Here is a 26,297-nt window from a genome sequence, read left to right as displayed (position 1 = left end):
CAATGTAGAGACATCAGTCTTCATGGAAGTATAAGCATGATCTTTTTTCCTAAAACCCATGAATACCATATATTATGAAAAATGAAATTGAAAAAAATGAAAAGAAAAAGGAATAAAGAGAAAGAAATATTATCTTCATCTTATAGCCTTACAAGTCTTGATTTGTTTTCTTCAACTATAATTATTTAACTTGTATTCATTTCTAACGTAATCATTATGGTTCACATACAAGGTATGGGATGCCAAACAGAAGGCCGTTGCAGCTATATACGGGATTTCAAGGAGTCTTATGCAGAGTTACTGCGTTTTTTGGCAAGACTTAAGGATGCAAGTCTGGGTACAAAGTATAAGTTACTAGTAGATGATAATTATGAATGGGGAACCTGTACATTCAAGTCCGTATTTTGGGCGTTTCGTCCATGTATTGTTGGGTTTAAGCACTGTAGGCCTGTGATCAACATTGATGCAACCTACCCCTATGGAAAATATAAAGGGAAATTGATAATTGCAATGACAACAGATGCTAATAATAAGATTTATCCACTAGCCTTTGTCGTTGTCGAGAGCGAGAAGAGACTTGGGGTTGGTTCTTGGCTTGTATAAGAAGGTATGTTACCGATCAGAGCAAGCTGTGCATCATATCTGACAGACACCCTAGGACACAAGCTGTCTTTAAAGACATTAGTCGAGACTTTTTGCAGCCTTCCATGATAGAACATCATTACTGCCTTCGTCATCTATGTAGTAACGTCAACACTAAATGGAACAATGAAACTTTAAAGAATCTAGTATGGAGGGCAGCAAGTGCTACCCGGGAGCGAAAATTCAATGCCACCTTCAAATTAATTGAGAATGTCAACCGAGATACGCACCAATATCTGAAGGATGTGCCCAAAGACAAATGGGCTCTAACTTTTGACAAGGGTTATTGTTATGGGGCGATGACTATAAACGTCTTCAAGTGCTTCAACGGTGTTCTAAAGGGTGCCCGCAACCTGCCCATTATGGCAATGGTGAAATAAACATGGTTCAAACTGAATGCTTACTTCGATGATCGTCACAATAAGAGCATAGCGCAGTTGAATTCGGGGAAAAAATGGTGTAAATATGCCTTGGATATCTTCATGAGAAATAAGGAGAAGGCGGAAAATCACAGGGTGACGAGATTGAGCGCGCAACAACAATCATATCAAGTAGATATACCGCATAATCCAAGGACTGCTGGACATGGGGATCACACACATGGAATTAATTTGTTGCAAAGAACTTGCACATGTCAGAAATGGAAATTGTACAAAATACCATGTTCACATGTCATTGCAGTTTGTATTAAGTATTGACACGATGCAAAGCAGTACATTAACCCATGTTATAGCATGAATGCACTGTTCCGCATCTATGCTCTCGTTTTCCCTACGTTGAAAGATAGATTATCATGGCCGGATCCTAAAGAAACTCGAAGGGTCGTCCCTAACCCTTGATTGATCCGAGAGAAAGGTTGCCATGTCTTAACACGAATCAGGAATGAGATGGATGAGGGCGGGAAACGGCCGAGAACTACACCATGGAAAGAGGGGGGAGGAAGGTGCAATGCGGGTTGAGTAACCAAGAGGGGCATAACCGAAGAACATGCCTTAAATGGAACAAGGTACTGACAAGTGGTATGCTATGTTTGAACCGTGACATCCTTCTAAATGCAACTTGAAACAAAATGCATGATATATGCCATTAGATCAATATGCATGCTATATGCCATTCAATTATGTATTTTTGAAACTTGAGAAAAATTGGATAAAATTTTAAGGACCTAATATGGCATTTATACTATAAGCTACTTTCCCTATAGGATGCATACAAAAAGTCATTAGCATTGCCATTTGGTTTGTCGCAAAAATTGCATTCTAATTGTTTAATGTAATGTAATGTTTTTCATGTTTTCCTTTCTCTTAAGGGTGTTAGGTCATTTGTGGGTTGGCCATGATTTCACTTTTCTACTCAGTAATACATGGTCTTCATACCCTAGGACTCCCTTCAGATATCAGGAAACAAAAAACTGCTAGGACTTTGATTTGGTTTGTTGCAAATTTATCTAAGATTTAATCATTAGCTGTTCAGTCTTACCTTTTAATTTGTTTTGGACATGCACACAACACTATGGGGTCATTTCAATGTTAATACTTAATATTCCTCTTTACAGGAAATTATGACTTATGGACACTTCTAAAAGTAATGTAATGTATACATCTACTTTCTTGTAACAATTGTAGCATTCCTCTCTCTGTGGTCAAATGATTTTGTATTATTTCTTACAATTAGAAAATTTTGCATTCAATCCCCATATATAGGTTATTTGCTGTGTCTTATGTGTGTTTCTTGTTTTATATATATTGCAGGCATCAAAGCTCTCAACTAGACCCATTTTTCAACATCCTCCCACACATATAGAAGCGGAGAAAATATTGCTTTTCACTGTTTTTACCATTTATAATTCCTCCCTATATGTAAATGTAAATAATAGATCATCAAACTTGGTTACTATTGGAAATGCTTCATATAGTAAGGTGGAGAGATCGATGGCCATATTGAACATTTTCAATAACTTCATTCAAGTAATTTCTTAGTAAAGCCTCAGCAATAGCTTATGCTGGAGCTACCATGGTAATTAATAAAGGCTTGTGGTAATGTCTTCTACTTTCCAAGACCTGCTCTGTCTTGGTCAGATAGATGGGTGAAATAAAATTTTGGCTCCAAAGTGTTGATCAGAATGATGTACTTATTACATGAAAGAGATTTTAATTTTGACTTATGCATATGGCTTAATATAAAAGCACTAAGACCTGAAAATTTTATTTGGGTGACATAACACAATTTGGTCTATGACTCACCCAAAATTGTGTTAGGGTTTTAGACATTCGTTGGAGACTTACCAAGTAACTGATATCCTTTATCAAAATGAATTTGTGCATGTTTCATAATATGTCCTTCATTTTGCCTGCCCTTTGAGGTGCACCTCTTGGGGTGTTTGATCAAACTCAAGGTTACTTTTGTAACCATCGTCACATTGTGGATGTCATGGATCTTTAGGCATACATTACAACATTTATATTTACTTATTTATTATATGAATTTTCGTTTCAACAAAGTCTGTGGGAGTCCTGCTAACACAGTACTCGAGTCCAATAAACATAAGTATGAGTGTGGATGCTTTTGCCTGTACACCTGAGCCACACTCAAGTTTATGGAGCTCGAGTACTGCTAATACAGTACTTGAGTCCAATAAACTCGAGTACAAGTCTAGTTGCTTTCAGCTGTTATACTCGAGCCATACTCGAGTTTAGGGAGCTCGGGTACTAAACTAACATAGTACTCAAGTCCCAAGAACTCGAGTACCATCTAGCATTTTTCATGCCCACAGTCCAACTCAGCTTGTGCCACAGCGGCAGAATCTTTAATAACTCAAGTTCACTGAACTCGAGTAGCATCTAGTACTCGAGTTTCACAAACTCGAGCACCAAAAAAATGATACTTCCCTATATATTTCCTATATAGTACTAAATTGTCAATAATTTTACCAAAATATGATATTTGGCTATTTTCGCCCACAAATGTTACCTTTCAAATTTTGATTCGTTTGAAAATAAGTATATTTTCAAAGATCCTAGGCTTCACTACTTGTGGTCTTATGAGTAGCCCACTCCACGTGGCAAGCTCTCAAGATTGCGTCTCATAAAATATCCCCTCTAGAAATTGAAGTGACATTACAGACATAATATATGTATCCATCATCTCACTGGGGTGGACCCCACAGGATGTCTAAGGACTACTTCCAACTCATGATACTCCGCTCTCGCAGTAGGTAGAATCTACGCATGCTATGAGAGAGATAGATATCTAACAAGTCTGTCATAATAAACTATTCCTAGATAGTGGACTAAATTTTGGAAAATTACTTATTTAATTGTTGTACTGAGGATCAACTTTCATACACACCAACAAAAAGGAAAAAGGAAAAAAAAGACAAAAACCCAACAAACAATAACGCGCACCTTAAACATATTGAAAAGAGGAGCATATTTGATCCAGCTCACAACGTATCTGATACGTTCCACAGCTGAATACAAGGCATTTACACCAACGTGAGAATAACTAGAGATTTTGTATTTAATTACATTTACAGATGGACGCATGTATAAATTTACACAGAACGTGGTTTATAATTTCTGCCACAAGCATTACAAAAGACTACATTTAATTTAACAACATCGATTTACTATTTTGAACCATCATCTTCTCCCCCCTTGAACTCAGTTTCCAAGTCTAATCCAAACCCGGCATCACTTCCATACAAGTTCCGGTCCCACTGACCAACAAAATCGTTCTTCTGGTCACTTTTTGGTAGCACTGCGGAGATCATGAAGCCATCTGTTGGTCCCTCATCCACTCTCTGTTTCTTTCGGGGTGAAGAGGGCCCGGCAGAGCCATCACCAGTTGGTTCTGACTCAGATGGCTTTTGCTTAGCCTCATCTGATGGTGAGGTCTCGGAAGCTTTCAATGCACCACCTAGTTTCTGCTGCTCCTCAATGATCTTCTGCAAGTATTTACCCTGTGCTTCTATTCTCATTTGCAGCTGTCTTTGAACCTGCAATGTGTTTTCCAAATAAATCAGTAAAAAATACAAATAACAAACCTTGCTATGCTTAAAATAAACGTGCAACAAACAGATAAAGAGCCACATGAAATATCTGACCTAATGCTAGACAAATTCACTGCCGAACACAATAACTAAGAAGTATATCTGAGAACCATAAGCAAAGCTACTACTCCATTTGCTAATTCCATCCATGCAAATGACAATCATCACAGCATGCAGAAAATGTAAAGGAATAGAACCTAAGGGTGAAGGTAAATAACCTACGATGTATAAAACAATTTCTAATTACTTCAGTTTTCTTTTCCCTTTCTGGCTAATAAAAATGAGACTTCATAGAAGTTGGTAAAGAAAGACGGCCTTAACAACCTTTCAGTTAGCTAAAGGTTGCAAATATAGACAGTCATTGTGCTTCATGAGTACAATATATTGACATTTCCTAAAATACCTCCCTTTCTTGCAAAGGAAAATGTAAAACTAGTGGACTAAAATTACAAGTTAAAGAGTTGCGGACAAAATTATAACCCTCTTTCAGCAATTATAAAAGCAAAATGAGAGCATGAGACCAAACCTCAAGCTGTTCATGAAGACGCTTCTGAACCTCCATTTGCATCCTCAGTGCCTCATTAATTTGCATTCCCCTGAAGAACAGGAAGACTTTGTACATTATTAGAAGTAAAGAGAACATGACCCAAAGAACTGTGCATGTAACATGGTATATCATTATGAAAGAGGTCCAAGACTCACGGGGAGGAATCTGAGCCAGAAAGGCTGTCTCCAGAACTTTTCTTCTCATCTTTAGAACCTAAAGGTCAAAAGTGGAATTCTCCAGATTTAGATTCATGCACCCAAAATGTATAAACAAAATTCTATCACTGAAATACAGAGAGAGAAAGGAAAATGGGGCACCTTTGCCATCACCAGGAGATTCTGGAAGGTACTTTGCAAGGCGGTACTTCTATGGAAAAAAAAGAAGAAGAAAACAGACAACTTCCACTTAATTTCAGATACTCAGATATATCAACATTCAAATCTGTGTCTGTGTACATAAACGAAAAGATCTGTACCTGTAAATGGCTTTTCACATGATAAATGGTAAGTCCAGGTACGCCCATTACTCTTAGAACACCTTTTGGTGTTGCCCCTGAAGCCAAATAAATAGAAATTATAAGTATATATTTAATCCATCAATATCTGCTGAATAAGCTTGCATATTAAGGGCAACGGTTGCTATCTGCAAATCTATGTCACAATAAAAGCAAGCCACTAAAAAAATCCAACAACCCATAAACCCGTTTGTTATATGTGTTTAAACAAATGTTTTCAGTTTTTAAACAACATTACACGTATTTCCACACACTTTTTCACCCACACGTATTTCCAAAAAATATAAACAATGTTATTAGAACAACATTACCAAACGGGCCCGAATCATCATTCAAACCAGCATTTAATACAAAATGTAGATGAAGTACAAAATTTGAACAACTCAGAAATGAGAATTTCAAACTTCTTGTGAGCTACAAGAAATGTCTGCAAAATCAATCCACTTCATAATTTTTTTTTTTTTTTGACAAGTAAAAAGAAGAGAATAACACAGACTGTAGATGCATATCCATTTAGATAAAAGATGTCATTGGTGTATATGTGTGTGAAACTTCCTCTCGGAGACTTGAACCTTGGGTCTTGCCCCCTACACCCCACAAGTACTTATACTTGTGGAGTAACCATCATGCCAAGGGTGCATGGTAGTCCACTTCATAATTTTAAACCCTCATTTTTCTTTTTCTTTTTTCTTTTTTTCTTTTCTAAATGGGGAATCTGATAGTATTTTTACATATGGGCAAGAAAGGATTTGTTCTAGGACCACTACAGACATAAGGGCTTGAAGCAGGGCAGAATTTTGATAGCGTTGAATTAATTTATTTTTTATGTAACAAAAATCCATTAAAAGAAAAGTGCAAAAGGGGCACAACCCTAGTACATGGGGAGAATACAATTTAAGTAATTAAACTAAATTACACTTTTGACCCTTAAAGTTTGTGGTTGTTTTTATTTTGGTCCCTTAAGTCTTGAGATTTTTTTTATTTTGGTCCACCAAGCTTGATTCCATTTTCAAAATGGTCATTCTGTCCAATCTCCGTGATTAATCTAGCTGTTCAGTTCCAACAAAACAATGTCTTTTCACCTCTCTCTCTCTAATGGCCAGATTAGTCACGGACATGGACGGAAGGACTATTTTGGAAAGGGAATCAAACTTGCTGGACCAAACTGAAAACTTGCAAAATTAAGGGACTAAACAGAAAATTCTCAAACTTGGGAACCAAAATAAAATTACCCCAAACCTTAAGGGTCAAAAATGAAATTTAGTCAAAACTAAATAAAGGTTAACGGAAACTCAAGGAAGTCAATAGTAAAAAAAAAAAAAGTATGAGAAGTCAAAGTCTAGTCATATAAATTCCGCAAAAACAAAAACTTCAACTTCATCGTGTACAGCTCTTTCCTCTTAAAGCATCAAGCATTTCTTCCTCTCCAAAGGCACCACATTAAACACAAAGAAACAATTTTCCAAATCTACCCATTGCTTCTCTTGCCAAAATGTCCCTTCCAACAAGATAAAATTCCAACACAGAAGAAGGCATCACCTAGGAAATACCAAACAAACAGAATGCCAAAGACCACAATTCCTGAGCCACTGCACAATGTAGGAAAAGATGAGTCATGCACTCTCCATGACTCTTGCACAATTTGATAACGTTGAGTTTACTAATGGCTCTAACTTGCTCTCGCATTAATGGTTTCCTAATTGGAATTTCTAGCCCCACCAAAGACGAGTTTGCACCACATTAAATTTAATATAATTCAAGCACCTAAAAAAAATACTGCCCTCATAAAAATTAATTTGGCATGAAAACTTACAAATCTTTCTCTAAATGCTCAAGGAGTGTTAGTATATCTAATAAACTATCAGCATTGAGGATCCTAACAGTTAAACATCACAACGTCAATAAGCAGTTTGCTAATCATGCCACCCCTTGTGATGTCTTGCTCATGAAATAAATCATAACACAAACAGAACCATAACAATGTTGAACCAAATTTATGCATGCTCATGGCATTAGCTAGCATGATTTACTCTTTGTTATGAAAAGTTTACATAATGTTAGCTAGTACATATTTTCAGAGGTGGGGCAAAGAAGCAGAGCATGTCATGGCCCCACAAGAAGTTTACAGTCTTTTCATTATTATTTCAGATTTGAGGGTCATTCTTGAAAAATTATGCTCTTAAGCATACAAATTTGTTTCCAAAATGCTGTAATCTCTTTGTAGTTAGTAGACAAGAAATTTTGAACACTCAGCACTGGCGTCTTAAAAATTTGCTTAGCTGACAAAGAACCAGTGCATGGTAGGCTCAGTCAACTAGCAACAATTTTCACAGTGAAATCAAATAGACGTTTTCTTGACACCATGAAACATTACATATTTTAGGGCATATTATATATATTGGATGCTATGATATATATAACCAAAAAGCCATATATTTTTCTAAAAAACAAATTTTCCATGCAAGCAGTTCAAAAAGAAAAATATATTATACTAAAAAGGTTACGATTAGAACACACACACACAGAGAAGATCATCAACACAAACATAAAAATCATAATCGTACAATAGTAGATTAAATTAGAAAACTGAATAAGCTATAATTCCCATTTTTTATCATCACTCAATCTCTATTTTATTTATTTATTATAAAAATCACTTTTAATCTCTATGATAGCTACCATTTCCAGCATAAAGTTTCTTTTATCTACAAACAAAACCTTTTTGCTTTTTTTTTTTTTTTGGCAAATTAAAAAGAAATATCAGTATCCTACTAGATCTCAATATTCAAGTAGTTGATAGGATTTGGATCCACGACAGCCAAAACACCAACTGTACAAACCCACAAATCATGTACTCACTTTTCAAATGTTCTGGTATCAGTACTATTATCAAATTCAGGTGTTGATCAACAAAGGCCAGGCAATAACAATGAAGGAATTTGAGTGCTGATGTAGGTAACAGCCACCTTCATAGTCAATACATTAGCTCTTCACCTTCTATGAAACTAGTGGTGTCCACGTTCTTGTGTCACCAAGCATCCCCTTAGTCACTTTGTTTCATTTCAATAATTGTCTCCTTCCTTTTCATGCTGTACCCCCAGCAAGCAATGTAGTATTTCCATTCATAAGACAGTTCATACAGACTGCGCTGCATTTGATGGTACTTCTCAAGTACTTTATCACCAAAAACAGCTTTTCATTCTAAGTCAGATTTTTTTTTCTCTAAAAAATCATGCACGCACATAAAATTAAGGATGAAGACATGACTTGATCAAATTTGAGGGACCAAAAAGCTACACTAAATCACAAAAGTAATTAACAGCTTGTTTGGGAGGGGAAAATGGAATGGATTAAAAGGGATTTTAAAGGAATGATGCATCTATTCCTCTGTTTGGGAGTTTAGTGAGAAGGAATAAATTGGTTCCATTAATAATCCCTCCTAAGAATTCCTCCCATAAGCAGGAAGAACACTCATTTCTGTAATGTTACATCTCAACCAGGTCAAAATGCACTGTTGTAACAAGTTAGCCCTAATCATCTAGATCGATCACAACCTGCATCAGATATCTTGGTTTTAAATCACAGGATACAACTAGATGTACAATTCTATGGATAATGCAGCTAGATAAGCATAGTTTTAAGCTGTTCAAAGGATATAATTGGTTATGCAATTTCATCCTCATGCAGGTATGTATAAATGAATGAGTTTGACGGACACGATACATCTCCTTCCCCAGTTACAATCTGACAAAATTGGATTATCCAAGTAGCCTGACTGTTCAGTAGTTGTCAACATATCCATAATTTCTCCAGACATCATTTTCTTAAAATAGTTTGCTCTAATATATTGTAAAAAGGGATCAAGTGTAATTAACTACCAACTGTAATTGCAAAAAGCCACTAGAGAATCAGATGATTCCCAGTAAGAGCAGTAGAAAGAAAAGGACACAAGGACAAAGTGCCCTAAGGTACTCAACTTCAAAGCATAAAAGTACCTAATCAAAATATACATGCCCATTCCATCACAGTAGGATTCCAACTCTCTCTCTCTCTCTCTCTCTCTCTCTCTCTCTCTCTCTCTCTCTCTCTCTCTCTCTCTCTCTCTCTCTCTCATACACATGTTACACGTGTAGTTCAAATAAAATTGGTTGTACAAGATAAGTAAAGTCGTTAGTTATTGACAAAGTAGAAAATATAGCGAATTTAAGTTGAATTAATCAAATTGACTCATATTGTGAACAAACAAAACCAATACTTAGTTTGCCAAATTCGCCACCTCTAATTGGGGGTTTAATTAAAAATATATATACTAATACAATATGCATAGCTCAAACAATTATTCAAAGTTTAAACCAGAAGTACTACACTGAAAAGTCTTCCCTCAGAAAATAAAAACATAAGTAAGAAAGAGAAGATAATTGGAGACTACATAGATAGGATCATAAATTATCCAACAATACATATAACAACAGAGATATCACTAGCTCGTGTAAGCTTGTCAACAAAATGATAATCTAAATATCATCTTCCTATTTGCATAACCTCTATCTCTGTCCAACACAATCTTACCACAAATGAAGCTAAATAAAGATTCAAAGGCTAAAAACTTAACCTTCCGAACATAAATAAATAAAAGAAAGACATGTCATCTAAATGCAATGCATCAATGAAACAGATCACCCATTCTGATGCCAGACCTTAACACAGCATACGCTAAAAGTAAAAAACATCTTTCTAATCCAAATCAACATAAGTTAACACTAGCATACAAACTTACTACAATCACAAATGGAGTCTGCTCTAATTAATATACTACAAAAAGTCTTTTTTATTTTCTTGTTATTCAATTTATAAAGAAAATCACTGACATATAAAAATTTGGGGAAATTACAGAAAAAGGCCCAAAGCTAGCATCATTTTTCAGAGTAGGTCCTAGATTTATAATTTTGTCATTTAAAGCCCCCAATTATGAAATCGTTTCAATTTGAAGCCAATATTCATCTCCATTATTCTAGGTAATAATTGGGGGGAAAAATCATTGATTAAACTCTGTGTTTCACTAATAATTGTTAATAAATTAATTTGGCAACCATTGAACAGAGATGGTAGAGAGAAAGAAGACTTCATTTAGAGGGAAAAAGTTTTACTTAGAGTTAATTGCCAGAAAATCAAAATTGTACCTAGGCGGAATACAAAATTTTATTACAATAATTCTACCAACACTCGCAATTCCACAATTTCACTAACTTGCTAAAGTGGTTGATTGGGAGTGGTTAAAAAAAGTAGCGGGTCCATGAAACAAGTGGTGGGTAGAAAGTGTCCATCGCTCACACTCGACAACTCCAACATGTTTGTGAACAATTTTTTTTTCTAATAAATGAAAAAAAGGAGGTCAAAAGTGCGGTCCAGTTAAACCCTACTCATAAATGGCATGAGACCACCCGCACAATAGTAGGGCATACCACTTTTCAGACTCACAAGGTGATGAGCCATGAGGGCTTCCTACCACTAGACCACCTCCTCAAGGTGGTACATGTTTTGTGAAATTGGGTGTGAGACTAGATTTATTCTCGTTGAACAATACTACAGATACACCCAATTGAAATAGTTTCATAAATTTAGGAACAAAATTAAATGAAAACTTAAAAAGTGTAAACTTTGGACCTTCTTATGTAATTTTCCCCTTTTTTTTGAACAAAAAGTAGAATACAATACAATACAATACAATAAAAAAGAAAATACCCACTATCTGGTCCGCCAAGCTGGGTGATAGCATCAACAAAACGGTCATGAAGGTCAGAGGTCCATCGCAAACGTTGCTTCCCAGCACCAGCAGAGCCAGAGCCAGAGCCAGAGCCAGAAGCAGCAGCAGCAGAAGAAGCAGTGTTTTTCACAGGAGGAACAGCTGCAAGATCAACACCTTGTGTTTTGTGAGGCACTAAGCTCGTCATAGAGAATTTCTTTGCGTGATACATCTTCTTCTTCAATCTTCAACCTTCAACTAACTAACTAACTAAATAATCACACCCACCTGCACATCATAACTAAATTCCAAGACATAATAAAAAAAACATATAAATTGAGATCAAATTTTACATACATAAAAGTAAGAAATGGAACAGTAATTGTAATAATTATACCTGAAATTTCATGAATAAAAAAAACAATCATTGATTCTGAAGTTCTGAGAAGAAGGATCGATGATGGGTTTGGAGAAAACGGTGGCGTTGAAATTGTTTGGGGTTGGGGAAAATTGAATTGATACGAAGAGAGACACAGAAAAATCGGAATGGAAAGACAACAACAACAACAACAAAAAAACCTGGGATTCGTTGGTGTGTGATTGTTTGTGATGAGAACAGATTTGAGGAATCTAATGTGTGTGTAAGAGGTTGCGTGGAAAGGCCGGCGGCGTTTATAAGGACGTTTTGGTAGATTGCACGAGTGGGTCCCACCCTTTTTTTTTTTTTTTTGGGTATGTGTATGTGGTGAATCTGGTGATATCTATTTACTACTGTCTGACCCGGGAGAAATTATACAACCTGGCTTGCCCTTTTTTTTCTGAACACCTAATGAATCGATGAAGCCCCCCACTCATATTCTGCCATTTATTCTCTCTCTTTTTACTATTCTTGTCTTCTTCAAAGTTAACCTGAGAAAATCTAGGGACACCTCTTTTTTACCATAATTATTAGCTACCCTACTTGTTGGGTTTTAACCTCAATTTAATTAATGAAACCTATCACGAATATAAAACAATGGAACATCACTTCATCTATTTCAAAAGTACTAATATGTTATTACAATCTGATGTACTTGTGAATGATATAGGATAGGATAAATGATGGGTTTATATAAAAGTAATATATACGCTCTGTTTGTTTCGATAAAAAATTTTGTGTAAAGATAATTTTCTGTATTTTTTAGTGTTTGGTAACATAAAAAAAGATGAGTCAAAGGAAAACTATCTTTAGTCAACATAAAAAGTATGGCTTATTTTTAGACATTGTTTTCTATTAAATTTTTTTGGAAAATAACTCTATCTCACAGCAAGCTAAATAAGAGAAGTTAAGAAATTGTTTTTCAACTCATTTAAAGTTGCTACCAAACATCGAAAAATGATATAGTTTTATAGAAAATTATTTTTGAAAAATGACTCATTTTCTAGAAAACATTATTACTGAAACAAACAGAGCGATAATACTATGTCTAGTTAGAGTTGTGACAAAAATTATAATACATAAATTATAATCTTACTCAAATCAAGTTACCATGTGTACTAGTATAGACATGCAAGTTATTATGACATGCAAGTTATTATGACATGCATTAATGAAAGTGAACTAACCCCTTTTTGGCTTTTGCCACTTGCTCTCCACTTGTGTGGAAGATTTTTTAAGATTACATATGCATACATTAAATTTCATAATTTGTTTTTTTTAAGGTTTTTTTTTTGGGTAAATAAATTGTATTATGTACCATAATAATATAATGTTTTAAGATTTCTTTCTTGAGATAAAGGTAAATTAATATAATGTTTCTTTTTTTGGTAGAATATAAGTATAATGTTACTTTTCATATGAGACAAGTTATGGCATTACTTTTATTAAAATAATTTACAACTTACTCCATTAGTTTTGAAAAAGATTGTTAAATTTTTTGTATATGAACTGATTGTAAGTAGTAGAGAAAATATGGTGGGTATATATAAAAATTATACGTAGTGAATTACAATCTATTACGTTAGAGTTGTAACAAAAATTGTAGTTATAAAAAAAATCAAGTTACCACTTACCACCCCGCCTACTAGTTTGGACATGTAAGAAAATTATGCCAAAAATATCTTTATGGTCACTATATTTTGGCCATGTTTTCAATTTAGTCCTTATATTTTTAAACTTGCTATTATTTTAGTCTTTGTTATCATCTCACTTAATAGAAAATGCAATTTTAGCTAGTAGTGTAGTAGTCTATTAATCATATAGGTGTTGAAGGCCAAAATTTCACAAGAAAGCCTATTCCATGAAAAGTAAAGGCCCAATTCAAGCAGCAAGAAGAATCAACATTAAGGCCCTATTTATGTTCAGATTTCCAGCAAAAAGGTCATTAAAAAGTCCAGCAAAATTCAGTGAAAGAACTGGGCCTGGATACCCAGAGGCTGTCAGAGGCCCGGGATCCTCAAGTAATGCAGGACAGCTACTGTAGGATTGAGACAACTCAAGAAAGGTACCACGAAATACAAGAAATGAAGAACAGAGATGTCTTCTCAAGTACCCACTGGTGCAGCAAAGAATCAGAAAGTATAAAGCAAACATTCATGAACAAAGGAGCTGTACCACAAGGAACCAAGAATGAGAAAATCATACGTAGAAGCGACTGGAAGAGAACTTTCAACCCAGCAGTAAAAGATTCCAACTATTTGGGAATAATGACAGCAAGGAAATACAACCGCAGCTGAGTCTGAAAAGTGAGAAATCTTGAAGGAAGAGAGATTGAAGGCTAGTTGCCCAAGGACGCCCCGGAATGGAAAGTCAGCAAGTGACTTTTAGAGAAACAGTATAAAAGATGAAAACCATGAGAAAAAAGGGAAGAGACCAGCCCCTAAGAAACTGTCACAGCACGAGCTCTGAGGGGCAAAAGAGAGAAATCACTAGTACCATGGAGCCCTAGAAAACACACTATAAAAGGAAGAGAAAACCCATGTTGAAAGGGGGGGGGATTTTTCAGTAGGAAGAATATCATAACAGAGTCATTAGAACTCTGTAAAATTTAAGAAAAACAGAGGAATGTCTCCCGGTATCCCAGAAACAGCCACTATAGCACATACTTGGATTCAAAAGGATTCAAACTTTGCAAGTCTTAGAGGCTTGAATAGCCATCGAAGTCTGTAATTTTTGAGCTTATTTGAACCTTGTATCACGTCTTAGTGAGCACATTTGTAATCCACAATCAAGAAAAATAATGAAATATCTCATATTGATTTGAGGATTTCTAACAATTACTTTGCATATTTATTTATCATATTATCTTCCTTTACTGCTTCTTGCTGCTCAATACATATATTCTTGCTTGTAAAGCTAAGTCTTTTGCCCAAGCAAAGCCACTCAGACTTGAGTTCCAAATCCCACAAGTCTTGTGCAAAAGCACTAAGTCTGTGAGAATTGGGGCCAGGATCCTCGTGGCTGAATCATTCTTATGAAATTCATTTACATATATGTATATGTATTAATATATATATATATATATATATATATATATATCCTAATCTAAGAAACTAACAATTATTTGAAGATATGTGCATTGTATAGTTGTTCTTGTGTAGGACCTATAGAGGTAAAAGGAAAGGACAAAACTCCATTGCATAATAAGCATGGAAAAAGATTGTATAGTGCAAAGAACCAGAGATTCTAGGTTCTTACAGGCCTAATACACCCTGGGATCCCACGACAGTACGTCCCGAGATCCTACGACAGTACGCCCGGGGTACCAAGTGAAGGAATTCTTTAAAATGTTTATATAATAAAAGATAAGTTTTAAATATTCTATTTCAATCTTTTTCTCATTGTGAATATTATGAACATCTATTTTACTTATTTTGTAAGAGTAAAGGGTCATTTTATGATACTAAAACACTTATAATGGTATTTTATTGCTTAGGAGGAATCGCATTTTTGCCTTAAGGAGATTTATGTGACTTGCGCACAACTTGGTTCGTAATCAGCCCCTATTTAGCTGCGGTGAACCAAGCCCAATCCACCAAAATACAATTATTTGGCCTAGGATCCTTGGGCCTGTGTGCTAAAAAAAAAAAAAAACACTCTCACAATAGGCATTCTCTGTAAGTGGGATAATAAAAGGGACAAAAAGGGACCAAAAAGAAAAGAAGTTTAAAAATATAATGACCAAAATATAGTTATCAAAACTAAAGATTCAAATTGAAAATATGACCAAAATACAAGGATCAAATGGGTATATTTGCCTATTATGACATATATTATTGAAAGTGGTCTAACCCCTTTTGGCTTTTGGCATTTGCTCCACACGTGTTTAGAAGAATTTTTAGGAATGCATATGCACACAATAAATTTCATAATTTGTTTGTTTTGAGGTTTCTTTTATAGTTAAATAAAATGCATTAGGTAACATATTCATAAAATGTTTTGAGGGTATTTTTTTTTTAAGATAAAAGTAAATTAATATAATGTTCCTTTTTGGTAGATTGATAAGTATAATGTTACTTTTCATATGAGACAAGCTATAAAAACTAAAGGACCAAATTAAAAATATGACTAAAATATAGGGATCATACGAGTATATTTGCCTATTGTAGTATTGTGGCATGCATTATTGAAAGTGGCCTAACCGCCTAAGTGCCTAACCCCTTTTGGCTTTTGTTATTTGCTCCACACGTGTTTGGAAGTTTTTTAGGAATGTATACGCATATAATAAATTTTTATAATTTGTTTGTTTTAATGGATATAGTTAAATAAAATGTATTAGATTACATATAATGTAAGTTTTTTTTTTTTTTTTAAGATAAAGGTAAATTAATATAATGTTATGACAAAAATTGTGGTCATTCAATTATCAGAGACTTTACCAGTTGAGCTAACTGAAACCCACTTATAACTTCATTTTGATTCTTATATTTTTAAACTTGTCGTTTTGGTCCCTAGCATCATCTCACTTAAAAAATAAATAAATAATAATAATTATTAAGCTAGTGGTACAATCCATTAATCACGCAAGCATTCTTTGTAAAAGAGATGACGATATTGACTAAAATGAAAATAAGTATAAAAATAAAAAGACCGACATGAAGTTGTAAAAACTTGATGTCCAAATTGAAAATATGACTATCATATAGGGATCAAAATGGTATATTTGCATCTTATGACATGCATTAATGGAAGTGGCCTAACCTCTTTTGGCTTTTGGCATTGACTCCACACGTGTTTGGAAGATTTTATTTTTTATTTAATTTTTTTAGAAACAAAGGAAAATATTTGGAAGATTTTATAAGACTGCATACACATACAATAAACTTCATAAAATGTATTAGGTAACATATTAATATAATGTTTTAAGGTAACATATTAAGATTAATATAATATTTCTTTTTGGTAGATTGATAAGTATAATGTTACCTTTTTATATGAGACAAGCTATGATATCACTTTTATTAAACATAATTTACAACTTACCTCAGTAATTTTGAAAAATATTATTAGATTTGTTGTATAGCTAGACTTATTAATTTTTATTTTTATTTTTAATTTTTTAGAATGAAGTGTATAATTTTACTTTTAATATGAAACAAGTTATGACATTAATTTTATTAAAATATTTTACAACCTACCCCAATAGTTTTGAAAAAAAAAAAGTTAAATTATATATATGTAGGGCCCGATAATCTGTGGCCCTGGCCCATTTATTCATTGGGGCCCAAGGCCCGAACCAAGGAAGGTTATAGCCCAAGCTCAGTAATACAAGTACAAAATAGTTTTGGGACACAGCCGAGGACGATTCAGTTCTCGGCATGTCCGAGGTCCCACTGGAAGAAAGGGCAAAAACGGTATAGGAGCTGGTTGGAAAAAATCTAAAATATCTAGGTCAACGGAGAAGGATACGCTGGAAAGTATAAACGATCAGGGAAAGCTGTCCTTACTGCCATTCAATACTCTACACCTGACAAAGCCATACTCTCCAGCTTTTACAACCACCCCCAACCACTCTGGGTATGGGCTGATGGGACAAGTATCAGTCTTGGAAAATTGAACCCCACACGTGGACGTTGGATAAGGAATACAGGCTAGTATAAAAGGAAAGATGAGTAATCCGGGGAAGGGGGCTAGGAAAAATGGCCAAAAACTAGAGCCTCCCAGCCTGCCTCCAGGAGAAAGACTCCTAGGGCGAAAATGTCTTAATCATGTATGAACACCACGAAAACCCACCGTCTGGTGACTGGGACCTAGCCTTTCAAACCCACGCTTTATAAGTGATATTGTTTGGGCCTTTTTTACGTGCGAACCCAACACTGTTACGGGTCGTTACAAATCGTGTCCTTACAATTGGCGCCGTCTGTGGGCAAGGCTTGTGTGTTGGCATAGGCGGTAGGTAGAGACAGTTCCCCTGTCATTTCTAACAGCAGGTTGTAGTATTTTAGTGTAAAGTTCCACTAAGGGCTATGTTTCTTTACTAGGGGCGGCGTTTCGTAACGTCAGCCGTACAGATGGTTCTAGGGGCTTGGCCGAGGAGTTAATTCCCCTAAAAACCAAGGTCTCATGCCATAGCCGAGGGGTTAATTTCCCCAACTACTTATCAAAACTGAGTTTTGGACAGAACCAAGGTATTGCATGGTCCTCGGACTCAAACCTATGAGGAAACTAACTACTTAAGTATCTATCAAGTTTTGGACAGAACCAAGGTATTGCATGGTCCTCGGACTCAAACCTATGGGGAAACCAACTACTTAAATATCTATCAAGTTTTGGACAGAACCAAGGTATTGCATGGTCCTCGGACTCAAACCTATAGGGAAACCAACTACTTAAATATCTATCAAGTTTTGGACAGAACCAAGGTATTGCATGGTCCTCGGACTCAAACCTATGGGGAAACCAACAACTTAAATATCTATCAAGTTTTGAACAGAACCAAGGTATTGCATGGTCCTCGGACTCAAACCTATGGGGAAACCAATTACTTAAATATCTATCAAGTTTTGGACAGAACCAAGGTATTGCATGGTCCTCGGACTCAAGCCTATGGAAAGATCAGCTGCTTAAAAAGAATTCTAAGTTGCTCAATCCTCGGGTCAAGTACCAGAAGGGGTTAAAGCTACGAAAGTTATTAGGAAGATGGTGAAACGCCTTATTACTCGGCAACCTGTAGGGGCTGTTCATTTTTGGGTTATATGTCTTCGGATGATTACCTCCTACACCGCACCGAGTATTCAGTCGTCATCTCGGCTATTTTGGGGTAGTGTTGTTTTCTCAGGTCGGCATTATTGTGCCAAACAACTCTATTAAATTCATGATAATATCTTTTCCTTAGCAAGAGTTTTGACCCTAAGTGTCATTTGTTCAAGTCAGTATTATTGTGCTGAACAGCACTCGTAAGTTCATAATAGCGCATTTTTCCTTGATAAGGGATTTCGGCCTTAAGTATTGTGCTCTCAGGTCGGCGGTATTGTGCCAGACCGCCCCAATAAGCTCATCATAATATCCTTTCTTTTTCTTCTTAATATGGGTTTCAGCCCTAAGTATCATTTGTTCGATTCAGTATTATTAAGTCAGCTATTTTCAATAAACACAGAGTAAGATCTTTTTATTAACTAGGATTTCGGTTCTAGGTATTGGTCAAAGTGTAAAAATAAAAAGAATTCACAAGATAGTATGTCTATTCACGGCGTAACCATTTCAGAAATAAAGAGATAGAACATGTGAAATAAAGCAATAACGACTTTTATTAATATAAATAGGTATTACAACGTACAAAGAAGGGCTTAAACAAGCCTATACATAAGGTGGATTACAAAAAAAATAATAAAAAAAAAACAAACAAACAACAACAATAAGACAAATAAACAGTCAGATGTCTTTTTAAACTCGTTTCCGAAGTCCTTCCAAACTCTGCCCCAATAGCGCTCATATTGAGAGGAGGACCTTCTTTAGAGAAAGAAAGAGGAGAAGAAGAGAAAGAAGGAGGAGAAGAAGAGAAAGAAGAAGAAAGAGAGACAAAAGGAGGCACCAGCAAATGAAGAGAGGAAGAAGCAGGGGCACTTAGTCCCTGCGTCAGTCCTGACTCCTAACACGCTGGTGCCATGTTAGCTATGCTCATGAGAGAGTGGCTGGTACTGATAATGGGTGACCCCAGCTCAGTCGCGCCGAAAGTTTTACGCGACGAGCCCCTGCTTCGGATTTTGGCTGAAAGAAGGGTGAGAAATATCTTGAGTCTCTGCCATCCCTACCCTGACCGAGCCATTTTTAGCTTCATAAGAACATGGTATTTTTAAGAAGGGTATGGTTCCTTCATTACTCACTCCTATCTTGAACGTATCACAATTTAAGGTGTAACTAGCAGATAAAGTAAACTCTGGAGGTGGCTAAGGGTTTCTGGTTTCAGAAGGATTAAAAGGGTCTCTATATGAAAGAAATAACCTCACGCCTTTCTTCTTATATGAAGGGCAAAATGGAAGGTATTTAATCTGTCCAGATTTACAAGAAAATCTGGAAACAATAAAATGCCCGTTCCACTTCCCCGCACCGTCAATTACCGTCGAATTTAAATGGTCTCGTAAAGGGAAATCATTAAAGGCGCGTTTTGGATAACGAAACGACAGGAATGCATTGTGAATAAATTCAGAAGGAATGTCTCGTAGCCCGGTACGATTCCTGGGTAGATGAAGAGGTAACAATATTAATGAAGGGCAGAGTTAAATGAGCTGCAATAAAGGCTTGGCATTACCAAAACCCTCCTTTCCGACCAAGAGGTCGGACAGTAGGATTTTGAGGGGCTATTGTAGGGCCCGATAATCTGTGGCCCTGGCCTATTTATTCATTGGGGCCCAAGGCCCGAGCTGAGGAAGGTTATAGCCCAGGCTCTGTAATACAAGTACAAAATAGTTTTGGGACACAGCCAAGGACGATTCAGTCCTCGGCATGTCCGAGATTTCGCTGGAAGAAAGGGCAAAAACGGTATAGGAGCCGCTTGGAAAAAATCTAAAATATCTAGGTCAACGGAGAAGGATATGCTGGAAAGTATAAACGATCAGGGAAAGCTGTCCTTACTGCCATTCAATACTCTGCACCTGACAGAGCCATACTCTCCAACTTTTACAACCACCCCCAACCACTCTGGATATTGGCTGATGGGACAAGTATCAGTCTTGGAAAATTGAACCCCACACGTGGACGTTGGATAAGGAAGACAGGTTAGTATAAAAGGAAAGATGAGTAATCCGGGGAAGGGGGCTGGGAAAACTGGCCAAAAATCAGAGCCTCCCAGCCCGCGTCCAGGAGAAAGACTCCTAGGGCGAAAATGTCTTAACCATGTATGAACACTATGAAAACCCACCGTCCGGTGACTGGGGCTTAGCCTTTCAAACTCACTCTCTATAAGTGATATTGTTTGGGCCTTTTTACGTGCGAACCCAACACTGTTACTGGTCGTTACAAATCGTGTCCTTACAATTGGCGCCGTCTGTGGGGAAGGCTTGTTTGTTGGCATAGGCGGTAGGTCGAGACAGTTCCCTTGTCATTTCTAACAGCCGGTTGTAGTATTTTAGTGTAAAGTTCTACTAAGGGCTATGTTTCTTTACTAGGGGCTGCGCTTCGTAACGTCAGCCGCACAGATGGTTCTAGGGGCTCGGGCGAGGAGTTAATTCCCCTAAAAACCAAGGTCTCATGCCATAGCCGAGGGGTTAATTCCCCCAACTACTTATCAAAACTGAGTTTTGGACAGAACCAAGGTATTGTATGGTCCTCGGACTCAAACCTATGGGGAAACCAACTACTTAAGTATCTATCAAGTTTTGGACAGAACCAAGGTATTGCATGGTCCTCGGACTTAAACCTATGGGGAAACCAACTACTTAAATATCTATCAAGTTTTGGACAGAACCAAGGTATTGCATGGTCCTCGGACTCAAACCTATAGGGAAACCAACTAATTAAATATTTATCAAGTTTTGGGCAGAACCAAGGTATTGCATGGTCCTCGGACTCAAACCTATGGGGAAACCAACTACTTAAGTATCTATCAAGTTTTGGACAGACCCAAGGTATTGCATGGTCCTCGGACTCAAACCTATGGGGAAACAACTATTTAAAGGTATTGTATGGTCCTCGGACTCAAACCTATGGGGAAACCAACTACTTAAGTATCTATCAAGTTTTGGACAGAACCAAGGTATTGCATGGTCCTCGGACTTAAACCTATGGGGAAACCAACTACTTAAATATCTATCAAGTTTTGGACAAAACCAAGGTATTGCATGGTCCTCGGACTCAAACCTATAGGGAAACCAACTACTTAAATATTTATCAAGTTTTGGGCAGAACCAAGGTATTGCATGGTTCTCGGACTCAAACCTATGGGGAAACCAACTACTTAAATATCTATCAAGTTTTGGACAGACCCAAGGTATTGCATGGTCCTCGGACTCAAACCTATGGGGAAACCAACTACTTAAATATCTATCAAGTTTTGGACAGAACCAAGGTATTGCATGGTCCTCGGACTCAAACCTATAGGGAAACCAACTACTTAAATATTTATCAAGTTTTGGGCAGAACCAAGGTATTGCATGGTCCTCGGACTCAAACCTATGGGGAAACCAACTACTTAAGTATCTATCAAGTTTTGGACAGACCCAAGGTATTGCATGGTCCTCGGACTCAAACCTATGGGGAAACCAACTACTTAAAGGTATTGTATGGTCCTCGGACTCAAACCTATGGAGAAACCAACTACTTAAGTATCTATCAAGTTTTGGACAGAACCAAGGTATTGCATGGTCCTCGGACTTAAACCTATGGGGAAACCAACTACTTAAATATCTATCAAGTTTTGGACAGAACCAAGGTATTGCATGGTCCTCGGACTCAAACCTATAGGGAAACCAACTACTTAAATATTTATCAAGTTTTGGGCAGAACCAAGGTATTGCATGGTCCTCGGACTCAAACCTATGGGGAAACCAACTACTTAATATCTATCAAGTTTTGGACAGAACCAAGGTATTGCATGGTCCTCGGACTCAAACCTAGGGAAACCAACTACTTAAATATCTATCAAGTTTTGGACAGAACCAAGGTATTGCATGGTCCTCGGACTCAAACCTATGGGGAAACCAACAACTTAAATATCTATCAAGTTTTGAACAGAACCAAGGTATTGCATGGTCCTCGGACTCAAACCTATGGGGAAACCAATTACTTAAATATCTATCAAGTTTTGGACAGAACCAAGGTATTGCATGGTCCTCGGACTCAAGCCTATGGAAAGATCAGCTGCTTAAAAAGAATTCTAAGTTGCTCAATCCTCGGGTCAAGTACCAGAAGGGGTTAAAGCTACGAAAGTTATTAGGAAGATGGTGAAACGCCTTATTACTCGGCAACCTGTAGGGGCTGTTCATTTTTGGGTTATATGTCTTCGGATGATTACCTCCTACACCGCACCGAGTATTCAGTCGTCATCTCGGCTATTTTGGGGTAGTGTTGTTTTCTCAGGTCGGCATTATTGTGCCAAACAACTCTATTAAATTCATGATAATATCTTTTCCTTAGCAAGAGTTTTGACCCTAAGTGTCATTTGTTCAAGTCAGTATTATTGTGCTGAACAGCACTCGTAAGTTCATAATAGCGCATTTTTCCTTGATAAGGGATTTCGGCCTTAAGTATTGTGCTCTCAGGTCGGCGGTATTGTGCCAGACCGCCCCAATAAGCTCATCATAATATCCTTTCTTTTTCTTCTTAATATGGGTTTCAGCCCTAAGTATCATTTGTTCGATTCAGTATTATTAAGTCAGCTATTTTCAATAAACACAGAGTAAGATCTTTTTATTAACTAGGATTTCGGTTCTAGGTATTGGTCAAAGTGTAAAAATAAAAAGAATTCACAAGATAGTATGTCTATTCACGGCGTAACCATTTCAGAAATAAAGAGATAGAACATGTGAAATAAAGCAATAACGACTTTTATTAATATAAATAGGTATTACAACGTACAAAGAAGGGCTTAAACAAGCCTATACATAAGGTGGATTACAAAAAAAATAATAAAAAAAAAACAAACAAACAACAACAATAAGACAAATAAACAGTCAGATGTCTTTTTAAACTCGTTTCCGAAGTCCTTCCAAACTCTGCCCCAATAGCGCTCATATTGAGAGGAGGACCTTCTTTAGAGAAAGAAAGAGGAGAAGAAGAGAAAGAAGGAGGAGAAGAAGAGAAAGAAGAAGAAAGAGAGACAAAAGGAGGCACCAGCAAATGAAGAGAGGAAGAAGCAGGGGCACTTAGTCCCTGCGTCAGTCCTGACTCCTAACACGCTGGTGCCATGTTAGCTATGCTCATGAGAGAGTGGCTGGTACTGATAATGGGTGACCCCAGCTCAGTCGCGCCGAAAGTTTTACGCGACGAGCCCCTGCTTCGGATTTTGGCTGAAAGAAGGGTGAGAAATATCTTGAGTCTCTGCCATCCCTACCCTGACCGAGCCATTTTTAGCTTCATAAGAACATGGTATTTTTAAGAAGGGTATGGTTCCTTCATTACTCACTCCTATCTTGAACGTATCACAATTTAAGGTGTAACTAGCAGATAAAGTAAACTCTGGAGGTGGCTAAGGGTTTCTGGTTTCAGAAGGATTAAAAGGGTCTCTATATGAAAGAAATAACCTCACGCCTTTCTTCTTATATGAAGGGCAAAATGGAAGGTATTTAATCTGTCCAGATTTACAAGAAAATCTGGAAACAATAAAATGCCCGTTCCACTTCCCCGCACCGTCAATTACCGTCGAATTTAAATGGTCTCGTAAAGGGAAATCATTAAAGGCGCGTTTTGGATAACGAAACGACAGGAATGCATTGTGAATAAATTCAGAAGGAATGTCTCGTAGCCCGGTACGATTCCTGGGTAGATGAAGAGGTAACAATATTAATGAAGGGCAGAGTTAAACGAGCTGCAATAAAGGCTTGGCATTACCAAAACCCTCCTTTCCGACCAAGAGGTCGGACAGTAGGATTTTGAGGGGCTATTGTAGGCCCCGATAATCTGTGGCCCTGACCTATTTATTCATTGGGGCCCAAGGCCCGAGCTGAGGAAGGTTATAGCCCAGGCTCTGTAATACAAGTACAAAATAGTTTTGGGACACAGCCAAGGACGATTCAGTCATCGGCATGTCCGAGATTTCACTGGAAGAAAGGACAAAAACGGTATAGGAGCCGCTTGGAAAAAATCTAAAATATCTAGGTCAATGGAGAAGGATACGCTGGAAAGTATAAACGATCAGGGAAAACTGTCCTTACTGCCATTCAATACTCTGCACCTGACAGAGCCATACTCTCCAACTTTTACAACCACCCCCAACCACTCTGGATATTGGCTGATGGGACAAGTATCAGTCTTGGAAAATTGAACCCCACACGTGGACGTTGGATAAGGAAGACAGGTTAGTATAAAAGGAAAGATGAGTAATCCGGGGAAGGGGGCTGGGAAAACTGGCCAAAAACCAGAGCCTCCTAGCCCGCGTCTAGGAGAAAGACTCCTAGGGCGAAAATGTCTTAACCATGTATGAACACCACGAAAACCCACCGTCTGGTGACTGGGGCTTAGCCTTTCAAACCCACTCTCTATAAGTGATATTGTTTGGGCCTTTTTACGTGTGAACCCAACACTATTACGGGTCGTTACAAATCGTGTCCTTACAATTGGCGCCGTCTGTGGGGAAGGCTTGTGTGTTGGCATAGGCGGTAGGTCGAGACAGTTCCCTTGTCATTTCTAACAGCCGGTTGTAGTATTTTAGTGTAAAGTTCTACTAAGGGTTATGTTTCTTTACTAGGGGCTGCGCTTCGTAACGTCAGCCGCACAGATGGTTCTAGGGGCTCGGGCGAGGAGTTAATTCCCCTAAAAACCAAGGTCTCATGCCATAGCTGAGGGGTTAATTCCCCCAACTACTTATCAAAACTGAGTTTTGGACAGAACCAATGTATTGCATGGTCCTCGAACTCAAACCTATGGGGAAACCAACTACTTAAATATCTATCAAGTTTTGGACAGAGCCAAGGTATTGCATGGTCCTCGCACTCAAATCTATGGGGAAACCAACTACTTAAATATCTATCAAGTTTTGAACAGAACCAAGATATTGCATGGTCCTCGGACTCAAACCTATGGGGAAACCAACTACTTAAATATCTATCAAGTTTTGGACAGAACCAAGGTATTGCATGGTCCTCGGACTCAAACCTATGGGGAAACCAACTACTTAAATATCTATCAAGTTTTGGACAGAACCAAGGTATTGTATGCTCCTCGGACTCAAACCTATGGGGAAACCAATTACTTAAGTATCTATCAAGTTTTGGACAGAACCAATGTATTGCATGGTCCTCGGACTCAAACCTATGGGGAAACCAACTACTTAAATATCTATCAAGTTTTGGACAGAGTCAAGGTATTGCATGGTCCTCGGACTCAAATCTATGGGGAAACCAACTACTTAAATATCTATCAAGTTTTGAACAGAACCAAGATATTGCATGGTCCTCGGACTCAAACCTATGGGGAAACCAACTACTTAAATATCTATCAAGTTTTGGACAGAATCAAGGTATTGCATGGTCCTCGGACTCAAGCCTATGGAAAGATCAGCTGCTTAAAAAGAATTCTAAGTTGCTCAATCCTCGGGTCAAGTACCAGAAGGGGTTAAAGCTACGAAAGTTATTAGGAAGATGGTGAAACGCCTTATTACTCGGCAACCTGTAGGGGCTGTTCATTTTTGGGTTATATGTTTTCGGATGATTACCTCCTACACCGCACCGA

General features: G+C 37.2%; 1 protein-coding gene across 2 annotated transcripts; it reads right to left on the bottom strand.

Annotated features, from left to right (window-relative positions):
• Window positions 1–4,028: 4,028 nt before the first annotated feature.
• LOC115952879 (myb family transcription factor PHL7-like) lies at window positions 4,029–12,202 on the bottom strand. 2 transcript variants are annotated; one of them, XM_031070210.1, is made up of 7 exons: window positions 11,895–12,202; window positions 11,497–11,798; window positions 5,716–5,792; window positions 5,558–5,606; window positions 5,396–5,453; window positions 5,220–5,289; window positions 4,029–4,639 (listed from the first exon to the last, which is right to left on the bottom strand). In XM_031070210.1, exons 2-7 carry the CDS (start codon window positions 11,543–11,545, stop codon window positions 4,271–4,273), a joined length of 672 nt encoding a protein of 223 aa, XP_030926070.1. In that variant the 5' UTR covers window positions 11,546–11,798; window positions 11,895–12,202; the 3' UTR covers window positions 4,029–4,270. The 2 variants fall into 2 exon arrangements, with proteins under 2 accessions (XP_030926070.1, XP_030926069.1); XM_031070209.1 differs by having other exon boundaries at window positions 11,501–11,798; window positions 11,895–12,200.
• Between the last annotated feature and the right edge of the window lie 14,095 nt (window positions 12,203–26,297).

This window comes from Quercus lobata, chromosome 7, assembly GCF_001633185.2.
Source record: "Quercus lobata isolate SW786 chromosome 7, ValleyOak3.0 Primary Assembly, whole genome shotgun sequence".
Classification (NCBI taxonomy): Eukaryota; Viridiplantae; Streptophyta; class Magnoliopsida; order Fagales; family Fagaceae; genus Quercus; species Quercus lobata.
This window is presented reverse-complemented; position numbering and strand designations above follow the sequence as displayed.